Source organism: Taeniopygia guttata, chromosome 1 (assembly GCF_048771995.1).
Source record: "Taeniopygia guttata chromosome 1, bTaeGut7.mat, whole genome shotgun sequence".
NCBI classification, from domain to species: Eukaryota; Metazoa; Chordata; class Aves; order Passeriformes; family Estrildidae; genus Taeniopygia; species Taeniopygia guttata.
This window is the reverse complement of record NC_133024.1, coordinates 114,357,501-114,368,386: the sequence shown is the minus strand read 5'-3', so window position 1 is coordinate 114,368,386 and position 10,886 is coordinate 114,357,501. Positions and strand designations below refer to the sequence as shown.

Here is a 10,886-nt window from a genome sequence, read left to right as displayed (position 1 = left end):
TTTCACTATATTTTGTTCATTTTGAAAGCTTGGTACACCCATAGTAATGTTTCACTAACACCTTTGTTTCATTATTTATTTAAAGAGGAAAAAAAACACAAATCTTTTAAGTAACATGACCTTAAAATCTGTTTTGGTGCTCCTTAAGAAACCATCAGTAATGAAAAGGATCCAATCCAAGAAGGAAAATATGAAGAAAAATAATAGCTGTAGATGAATCTGAGATGCTGACATTTAATTGAGAAGCCAGGGATAAAATGAAATTATTGGACTTCTGTACATGCAAAATCTCATTTCATGGAATCATGGAATGGTTTGGGTTGGAAGGGGACGTTAAACTCATCCAGTGCCACCGCAGGGACACCTCCCACTGTGCCAGGCTGCTCCAGCCCCGGTGTCCAACCTGGCCTTGGGCACTGCCAGGGATCCAGGGGAATCCACAACTTCTCTCTGGGCAGCCTCACTGTAAAATAATACCATTTTGACAAAAAAAAAAAGAAATAACTGTAAAACAAAAAGTATGGAAACCTATTTTGATGTTGTGAGTGACACATGCTCAGCACCCTCTTGCTGATGGTTCCTTTTCCCCCTGAGATTTTTTTTTTCCTCCCAAGTAAAAAAATGCACCAGGCCCACGTGCATACTTGTCAAACATTTTATTTGTCATTCACACTAATTATGATATTGAATTTACAGAGGAAACTGTGGTACAAAGAAAGAAAGTAAAGAAAGAAAGAAAAGAAAAGAAAGAAAGGTGTTCATTAGAACTACTGCAGCAGTCCAGCTGCTCTGGGTAGTTGTAATGAATTCTCCTGTGGTGCTGGACACAGCCATCCCTGTGGACAGCAAGAATTTACCCTGGGGTGTTACCTAGAAATTCCTGGATTGGGGAAAAAAACCCAAACCCTACTCTATTCTCTTTTCCTATCTGGTTCCAAAAATCAGCAGCCACCCCCTGCCCTCCCTCCCTCCCCAGGAAGAAAAATCCCTGGTAATCAACCCCCCCAAAAAAATCCCCAACCTGATGGTTTCCCCTTCAGGAAAAGTTCAGCGTGAAAGGGAAAAGGTTTTGTAAACATAGCCAGAAAATGCTGAACAAATTCCCTTTGGTGCCACTCTGATGGGGCTGTGTCCCCCCTCAGCCTCACCACCCTCACACTGAAATTTTGGTTTTAAAAAGAGCTGGAACGGTCCAACCCAAAATACCACAAATAACTCACAGATTTATTTTTTTTGCACATTTGTTTCCCCCCTACCACAAAAAAGTGAAGGATGTTGGATAGAGACCATGCTATAACTGTTTACAAAAGTGAATAAAATGTAGTTCCTCTTGAAGCCTAAAAATAACTAATTTGGAAAAGAAGTAAGTCTCACTACAGTATTTCAGCAAACACAAAGGTAAGTTCATTAAAAACACAGGAAAAAAAAAAGAGAAAAATGCAGAGTAATTACAAGCACTAAATATTTTGGCTAGGAAGCTTTGGAAATCTATTTACAGACATAAATACAAGTAACTCTGGGGATGCAACCCTCGAAGGACAAGGAGAAAAACGCCGAGTGGTTGGGACTGACCCAGCGAGGTGAACAAAATTCCAAGGGGAAAATGGAACAAGGCAGGAAAACAAGGCAGAGTTTTGCTCCAAGGACAGAAAACGGATCCACTCCTCCCTGAATTTCAAACACACCCACGGGAAAGGTCACCCAGGAAGCAGCAGTGAATGTTTCAAGAGCGCAGGAAATTTGGGATGTTTTGGCAAAAGCTGTTTGGAGGAGAGGATTTTTCTCCTTCCCAGTGGAGAATTTGGCATTGTTGTACAAATCAAACCCCTCACAGCAGGGATGCTCTCTGCATCCTCTTCTCCCTGCATTAAAGCTCCTCTGCAATTTATTTAAGGAACTCTTAAATAAATGTAAATGTTGTTGGAGATGGGAATATTTGTCTTCAGAGCCAGCAAAATTCACACTGAAGATGCTTGACGTGGCCAAGGAGCTGTGTCTTGTGAAAGGAGCACCCAAGTTGAGAGTAAGGACAGCCAGGAGATGGATTTTGGGAGGGTGAGGTGCCTAAAGCACTCTGCTGACTGCAGCTCCAGAGCAAAAGCACGAGAATTCTATTTTTCTGCTTCCATTCAGCTCCCAAGATGTTAAAACTATATAAATATATATATTATATCCATATAAAAATATATATTTATGCACTCTAATCTGGAGATGGGGATGGGGGAAATGTTTTATCCAAATGTCTTTTTTTTCCTGCCAGTTACATGCTGTTAAAATATAAGAGGAAAGATGTGAGAGCATTTTCACAGCCTTGAAAAACTGAGCCATCCTTAGTGATGGCTACAAAACAAAATATTTGAGTAAAATGTGGTTTCTGATAAGTGAATATACTGAAACCCACAGTGATTAAACAGATTAATTGCCAGGGATAATGAACTTGGCTTTTCCTTTCCTTTGCAGTGCTGGACATACCCAGAGAGGCTGGACTCCAAAATTTGGTTGCTGGCAATAAAAATACTGTGAAATTCCAGAAAAGTGTCAATAAGGACACAGGGGAATGTGGTGGTGACCAGTTCTGTATTTCCTCATCCTGTTCACACCACGGAGAGCCAAGTTAAACCTCACCTTTAGCATGAGTGGAGACAAAGGAGAGGCACAGATATAAGAAATGTTTGAATCTGAGAGTTGCCAGCTCCTTGTTTCTGTGAATCCCTGATTTTTTTTTAGCTTCCAGGGTGGGTAGGTTTCAATTTTGAGGGCTGAAAGGGCTGTGGCAGAAAGGAGTTGTGGTGTCCCACAGGCCTGGCAATGTGGTGACCTCAACAACCTCACCTTGGTGGCTACATTGAGCTCACCTTGGTGGCCAAGTTGACTTCACCTTGGTGGCCAAGTTGACTTCACCTTGGTGGCCAAATTGGCCTCGCCTTGGTGGCCACATTGAGCTTGCCTTGGTGACCACACCAACCTTGCCTTGGTGGCCACAACTTCATCTTGGTGGCCACAACAACTTCACCTTGGTGACCACATTGAGCTTGCCATGGTGACCACACCAACCTCACTACTGCCACTGTGCTGAACTCATGGAATCATCAAATCATGGAATAGTTTGGGTGGGAAGGGACCTTAAATCCCACCCAGTGCCACCCCTGCCATGGGGACACCTCCCACTGTGCCAGGCTGGTCCAGCCCCAGTGTCCAACCTGGCCTTGGGCACTGCCAGGGATGGGGAATCCACAACCTCTCTGGGCACCCTGTGCCAGGGCCTCACAAATTTCACAGGGATGAATTTATCCCAAATATCCCACCTGACCCTGCCCTCCTTCATCTTAATACCATCCCTCTCTTTCTATCCCTCCATGCTTTTGTTGAAATTCCCTCTCCAGGTCACCTGGCCCTTCCTGGCTGCTCCAAGCTCCCCTCCTCTCCCTCCCTGCTGTGTTTCCACTCCTGGCTCTGTGCACTTTGGTGGTCCAGTCACAAGGCAGATGTGAGAGCTGTAATCAATTAAGATTTTAATTGAGAGCTGTAATCAATTAGGGTTTGAGTTGCACAGAATGTGCCGAATGGATTCTGCAGCAGAGCTACTGCTCAGTGATGTGGGACATTTTTTAGGGTGCTGAAGATTTGAGAGTCCAACTGTGGAAATGCTACAACCAGGGGGGGTCTCTGTATTTCTGTATTCAGCAGGGTCTCCAGACTTTCAAAATATATTTCTGATAGAATTTGGATGTTTTCTGTCTTTTTTTTTTTTTTTTTCAGAGCAAACTCTGGAAATATAAAGGATATTCCATTAAATGAAAAGCACAAGGCCATGTGTTTAACAGAAGCATTCTGGGCTTTTGCTGAGATCTCTTGAAACGCTCCCTATTTTCTGCACAAAAACAACCTTATTGACAATGGAAATTCATTGATTCTTTTCAATACCAAAGTGCTACTGCATCCAACTCAAACAAAGAAGCAAAATCATATATATATATATATATATAAAAAAAGAGAAAACTTGAAAAACAAATTGTTTTAAATAAGTCCAGCTGTTTTGCTGCCTGCAGCCAAGGATCTTTTTAATTTGAATACTTTTAACTTTTTTATTTTTTTTTAAACATCAAACACTGATCTGAAGTCCTGCTTTCAAATACTCTCTGAGTTGACCTGCAATTGTTTCTCTGGTTTGAGAGGTACATTAAATAATAATCAGCTCATTTGGGACTCACACATGTCAACATCAGCAGTTTGGAGTTGAGGAGTAGTACAAGAGCTGCGTTCAGAGCAAACCCTCAATAAAATAGTGCCAAAAACGTTACAGTGACATCTGGTACGTTTGTGCTGGGACGATGGGCAGCGGTGACGGCTCCGTGCTGAACCTGCTCGTAGTAAAACCCTTGCAGATTTACTACAGGGCACAACATTGGCTACACCAACTTTAAATACCCTTCCTCTTCTCCCAGAAGATGCCAATGGAGGGGTTGTCCAGGCCCTGGCTTTTATGGAGCTTTCCAGACCAGCCCTGTGTGGGAAGGGATGTGTTTGCCATCATACTGGGACGTGAAATCCTGGGAGCAAATCTCACCCAGATTCCATCAGAGGCAGGACTTCCCCCTTGTGGGAATCACAGAACCAGGGAATGATTTGGGTTGGGAGGGATCTTAAAGATCATCTACCAAAATTGCCATGGGCAGGGACACCTTCTACTGTCCCAGGCTGCTCCAGCCTGGCTTTGGACACTTCCAGGGATCCAGGGGCAGCCACAGCTGCTTTGGGAAACAATTCCTTCCCAATTCCCATCCAGCCCTGCCCTCTGGCAGTGGGGAGCCATTCCCTGGGTCCTGTCCCTCCAGTGGGAAGGATTTAATTAGGGAATATTGAATTTGCCTTAGGAAGTATCTACATCCTCATTCCTGATCCTGAGGGCCACCACTGGTGACAAGTAGGAGGAGGGAGCGATGACTCCACCACTTGGAAAGGTACAGAAATTCCCAGGGATTTTGGTGCCTTCCAGCAGGAACTGGGCACCTCAATGCCTTTGGGGTTCTAAGCTGAGTAAAATGAGAGCGAGATAATTGTAAACAATATTTTTAGGGAATTAAGAGGTCACTTTTGCCCATCGTCATTCCAGCCTTTTTCAACGTGAGAAATTTGACTTTGGCTGCTACCAAAAAAAGGCAATTGCTGATTTTTTTTTTAAACACAGGCATATTTAAATAATAATAGTATCAACAAATAAGAAAAGTCTAAATATCAGGCATAAATATCAATGAACTCATCAAAGAAATACAGTAGTTGAAAATGACCCAAGGCTGTAGCCGTTGTGTTAAAAAAAAAGTCCAAGAGATAAAAAGTTAAATTAACTCATTGGAAAAGGGGCTGATTCTTTCAGTGGACAAAGCAAGAAAGAAGCAAGCATGATTAAAACAAAAAAAGAGCAAAATCTTTTTTTTTTTTTTGCAATTTATAAGGTGCCAAGAGAAATAAAACAAATTAGATGCAAAGCAGGATGAGCTGCATCCTTAAAAAAAAAAACAAACCAAAACAAAACCAAAAAAAACCAACAAAAAACCTAAACCCAAAACAAAAAAAAAACAAAACAAAAAAACCCCAGTAATAAAAAATTCCATATTCTTTGGAATATACAAACAAAACAAAGAAAAGAAAGAATAAAGTCCAACATATAAAACCTCTCATTCACAGCATTGCTAAAACAGAAGCGTTCACAGTTTCCCTCTGGGAATCTTCCTATACTTCCTTACACTTAAGATGTCCCTAAGATGCAGTAAACTCGCTAAGATTTAGTTTTGTTTTTTTGGGGTTTTTGTTTTTCTTAAGGTTTTAAGTCTTAAAAATAGAAGTGAACCGAAACTCTCTTTTAGGGCTGTGAAGACCCTCAAGCCCAGGCACGTTGGGAAGCCACAGGCCTGGAATCAGGCTGGATACCCTTCTACCCACCCTCGCTACCTCTGCACCACCAGCTGGGCCATCCTCCTTTCCAGAAGCTCATTCTCCTGCCAGGAATTCTTTGCCGGAGCGACGCGGCTCCACCAGGGCCTGGCAAGGAGAGCTGCCACCCCTGGGAGCGCCGCCTTCGGAAGGGTTCGCTCCTGAAACTCGCGGATGAACGCGGCAGGGCCCGCGGGGAAGTTTCTGGAATCCCTCCGGGCGCCGGGAAATGGGAAGTCCGTTTTAGTCCTGACCCTGGAGCTCCTGCCCACCTCCTCAGTACGGCCTCCACACGGCCTCCTCCAGCCTCGCCGTGCTGGCCATGTTGGTGGGCGAGTTGCTGTGGCTGCCTTCGGCCTCCACCACGTCGCTTTGGTTGGGCAGGTTGGGGTTGAGCAGCGCGGAGCCCGTGGAGGCGTTGGTGCAGGGCGGGTGGATGCGCGGCGGCGAGCGGTCGCCGCCGGAGATCATGGAGAACTGGTAGGAGCCGGCCGAGGTGCCGTAGTAGAGGTGGTAGGACGGGGAGCTGGTCTGGAAGGGGCTGCCCTGAGCCTGGGAGGAGCCGGGGTAGGGCGGCGGGAGGTACGTGTGGTAGCGCGTGGCCGTGGACATGGCCGACATGCCGATGCCGATGCCGGAGCTGACGGGCGTGGGCGTGTAGGTGAAGGCGCCCGGGTAGTGCATGCGAGGGTCGGAGATGGACGGCAGCGCCGGGAAGGAGCGGTCGATGCCCACCCGGGGGTCGCTGAATGCCGTCAGGTCCGACGCTCCTGGGAGGAGGGAAAGGAGGCAGGGGAATGTTATGGGATTCACAGAATTAATAAAGTCGGGAGGAACCTCTGAGGTCATCGAGGCCCAGCTTGTCACCCGGAGTGCCACGTCCCACGTTCCTTGGGCACCTGCAGGGATGGGCACTCCAAACCCCCCTGGGCTGTTCCAATGCCTGAACTCCCTTTCCATGGGGAAATTGCTGCTGCTGTCCCAGCTGAGCCTGCCCTGGCCCAGCCTGAGGCCGTTCCCTCTCCTCCTGTCCCTGTTCCCTGGGAAGGTCCCCTCTGAGCCTCCTTTTCTCCAGGCTGAGCTCCTTTCCAGCTCCCTCAGCCCCTCCTGGGGCTCCAGCCCCTTCTCCAGCTCCTTACAGAATCCCTGAGGCTGGAAAAGCCCTCCCAGCCCAGGGAGTCCCAGCTGGGCCCATGCCCACCTTGTCCCCAGCCCAGAGCACTCAGTGCCACCTCCAGGGGACACCTGCAGGGATGGGCACTCCAAAGCTCCCTGGGCAGCCCCTGCCAGGGCCTGAGCCCCCTTTCCATGGGGAAATTCCTGCTGCTGTCCCAGCTGAGCCTCCCCTGGCACAGCCCATGTCCCCTCACTCTGAAATGTTCCACAGGAGAGTCAAATCCTGCTCTGCTTTGTCTGACATCCATGGAATTCCCTCTGGTCCCATCCTCTCTTTCCCTGCCCGGATTAAACAAGAGGAGCAGATCCTCTTTAGGAAGGATCCTCCTCGTGACTCAGGTTAATGGAAGGTCTCATCCCCAGAGCTGGCAGCTCTGCCTGGTTAAGATAACAACAGTAATTATGGAAAAAAAAAAATCTTTCCAGAAGAAAGACAACTTCTCCTGCCGGCCAAGGCTGGAGTCTGCAGCAGAGGAGCCGTGTGCTGAAGGAAATACCCCTGAGGAGGAGCAGAGGGAAAACAAAACTCTTGGCTCTCCCCAGATTCCAAGCTGGAGCAGACTGAGCTGGGATTCTTGGAGCAGACACACTCCAGAGCTCTGAAAGCTCATCAGGGCACATCAGCCCACCTTGAGGAGCTCCTCCTAATTTCTTAGAAGAGCTCTGAACTTGCTGTTTGCTTCCTTCAGAATTTGCCATCCATTTTTTTTTTTTTAATGGAAAATTAACGGGAACACATTTCATTCCCCTGAACCACGTCACCTTTAGGTTTAACACGGGAAAACACACGATGGGATGGAGCAGCAGGAGCTTTGGAGGAGGCAAGGCTAAGGTGGCATCTGCCAGATTTTAAATGTTACTTCCACACCTCATTCCTGAGAAACTTCCTAAAGCTGCCTGGATACGTCGTTAATCAGAGGAGAGTTCGTTCTGCCCTGGCAAAAAGCAGAGTAATGACATTTAACGTCAAGACGGTTCAAATATATCCCACATTATTGTTCTTTCTTTGGAGACACCAGGTCTTAAGCTGGGAGGGCCTAAAATCCTCCTCAGATTTGCTCTTTGTTCTGCCAAAGAGAAAATTTTTTTTCAAGTGTGAGTGACAGAAAAGGTTGTGACATGTTTTCCCAGGAATGCTGAATGACGTTTAATGTAAGGAATTAGAAGAGGAAAAGAAGGATGCTGATGTGGGAACAAAACCTTTCTAGGTTCCTTCACAAGGCATGAGAAACTCTGCCAGCTCCAAGAAAAATCCCTGTGGCCATGAGCAGAAAAAGCAGCTCTGTGGAGAAGGACCTGGGAGTCCTGGTAGAAAACAAAGGGGAATTCTATTTTTTTTTTAATTTTTGATTTCTAATTCTGTGTAAATAAAGAATGAGATTTTTTTTTTCTCACTTTAAAAAAATCACTTAAAAAAAAAAAATAGGAAATAGCTCTTTCTGAAAAAGTTCCCTGGGTTTTCAATGCACTTATCACCCAGACCTAAGAAATAATTGAGATTTGGTGTGAGGCTTCCAAAGCAAGCTCTACATCACAACAGAGCAGGCTGGAGCACGTTCAAGTGGTTCCCTCTGATCTCAGAAGAAACCCCGAGCCTTCAAACGAGAGCAAGATGTGTAGTTAAAGGAGGGATTTTTGCAAAAGCTGTATGCAAATCAGAATGATATGGCTCTCACTCACTTATATTATTTATATTTAAATTCCTGCTGCTGCACACACAGATTGGTTCAAGATGTGCAGGTCAGGGACAGTTAAACTGGCTGGAATCGGGGTGGCTTTCACTCCCATTTTTCTGGTGGCTTCTAAAGCTCTGCAGGACGATTTGATGGACGTGGAAAACAAGAAAACCCAGTGCAACGTCTAAAATGTCCAACCCCACCATCCTGCAGCCAAACCCTGCTGTGCTCTGCTCTGGATTAAGAGAGAGGGAAGAAAACAGAGCTGGAATATGTTGGAATATCTTGGAATGCCATCCATTTCTTGGAAATTTAAATCATTTTAATCTCTCCCTACACCTTCAAAGTGCTGCTTTTCCTCCTTTTCCTTCTTTTTTGGCAATGCTCTGTTGGGCTCCCAACCCCAGGAGCAGCCTGGAGTAGTGGAAAGTGGTGGTTCCTCCCACCCCAAACCAGTTTGGGATTCAGGCTGGGAATTCTCTCCTGGAAAGGGTGGCCCAGGGACGGGGTGGAGGTGGCACTGAGTGCTCTGGGCTGGGGACAAGGTGGGCATGGGCACAGCTGGGACTCGATGACCTCTGAGATCTTTCCCAGCCCAATCTGTGATTGTGATTTATCGATCACAGCTCATTTATTCAAATTCTCTATTTCTCTGCTCTTCCCACAAATCCCACAAATCCCCCAAACCCTCGGAATGAGCTTTGCCCAGAGAGCCCCTGGAGGGCCAGGGCAGCACCTGGGCCACCAGTTTGTCACCAGGGAAGAGTCCCTTGGGCATGGAAGGCCCAGGGATGGGGACAGGGCCCCCAGTTTGCCACCAGAGAAGGTCCCCTTGGAGTGGAGAATCCAGAGTTGGGGACAGGGTCACAAATTTGTCACTGGGGGAGTGTTCCTTTGTCATGGAGAATCCAGGGTTGGGGACAAGGCCACCAGCTTGTCACCAGAGAAGGTCCCCTTGGTATGGGGGAGGCAGGGGTGGAGGCACGGCCACCAGTTTTCCACCAGGGAAGGTCCCTTTGTCATGGAGAGCCCAGGGGTGGGGACAGGGCCATCAATTTGCCACCAGAGAAGGTCCCATTGGCATGGAGAATCCATGGGGACAGGGACACCAGTTTTCCACCAGGGAAGGTGGCTTTGTCATGGAGAGCCCAGGGTTGGGAACAGGGCCACCAGGGAAGGTCCCTTTGTCATGGAGAGCCCAGGGTTGGGAACAGGGCCACCAGGGAAGGTCCCTTTGTCATGGAGAGCCCAGGGGTGGGAACAGGGCCACCAGTCTGCCACCAGGGAAGGTCCCTTTGTCATGGAGAATCCATGGGGACAGGGACACCAGTTTTCCACCAGGGAAGGTCTCATTGGTATGGAGAACCCATGGGGACAGGGACACCATTTTTCCACCAGGGAAGGTCCCTTTGTCATGGAGAGCCCAGGGTTGGGAACAGGGCCACCAGTCTGCCACCAGGGAAGGGCCCTTTGTCATGGAGAGCCCAGGGGTGGGGACAGGGCCATCAATTTGCCACCAGGGAAGGTCCCTTTGTCATGGAGAATCCATGGGGACAGGGACACCAGTTTTCCACCAGGGAAGGTCCCTTTGTTGTGGAGAGCCCAGGGGTGGGGACAGGGCCATCAGTCTGCCACCAGGGAAGGTCCCTTTGTCATGGAGAATCCATGGGGACAGGAACACCAGTTTTCCACCAGGGAAGGTCCCCTTGGCATGGAGAATCCAGGGATGGGGACAGGGTCACAAATTTGTCACCAAGGGAGTGTTCCTTTGTTGCAGAGAGCCCAGGGGTGAGGACAGGGCCACCATTTTGTCACCAGAGAAGGTCCCCTTGGTATGGGGGCGGCAGGGGTGGGGACAGGGCCACCAGTTTTCCACCAGGGAATGTCCCTTTGTCATGGAGAGCCCAGGGGTGGGGACAGGGCCACCAGTCTGCCACCAGGGAAGGTCCCCTTGGCATGGAGAATCCAGGGATGGGGACAGGGTCACAAATTTGTCACCAAGGGAGTGTTCCTTTGTTGCAGAGAGCCCAGGGGTGAGGACAGGGCCACCAGTTTTCCACCAGGGAAGGTCCCTTTGTCATGGAGAATCCATGGGGACAGGAA

General features: G+C 47.9%; 1 protein-coding gene across 2 annotated transcripts in view; it reads right to left on the bottom strand.

Annotated features, from left to right (window-relative positions):
* Positions 1–641: 641 nt before the first annotated feature.
* The window catches only part of RUNX1 (RUNX family transcription factor 1), a 190,608-nt gene continuing 180,363 nt past the window's right edge, over positions 642–10,886 (bottom strand). For both annotated transcript variants that reach the window (XM_030284489.4, XM_072936008.1), the window contains one exon: positions 642–6,701. In XM_030284489.4, the coding sequence (XP_030140349.1) occupies positions 6,208–6,701 (494 nt within the window). In that variant the 3' untranslated portion in view covers positions 642–6,207. The remainder of the gene's footprint in view (positions 6,702–10,886) is intronic.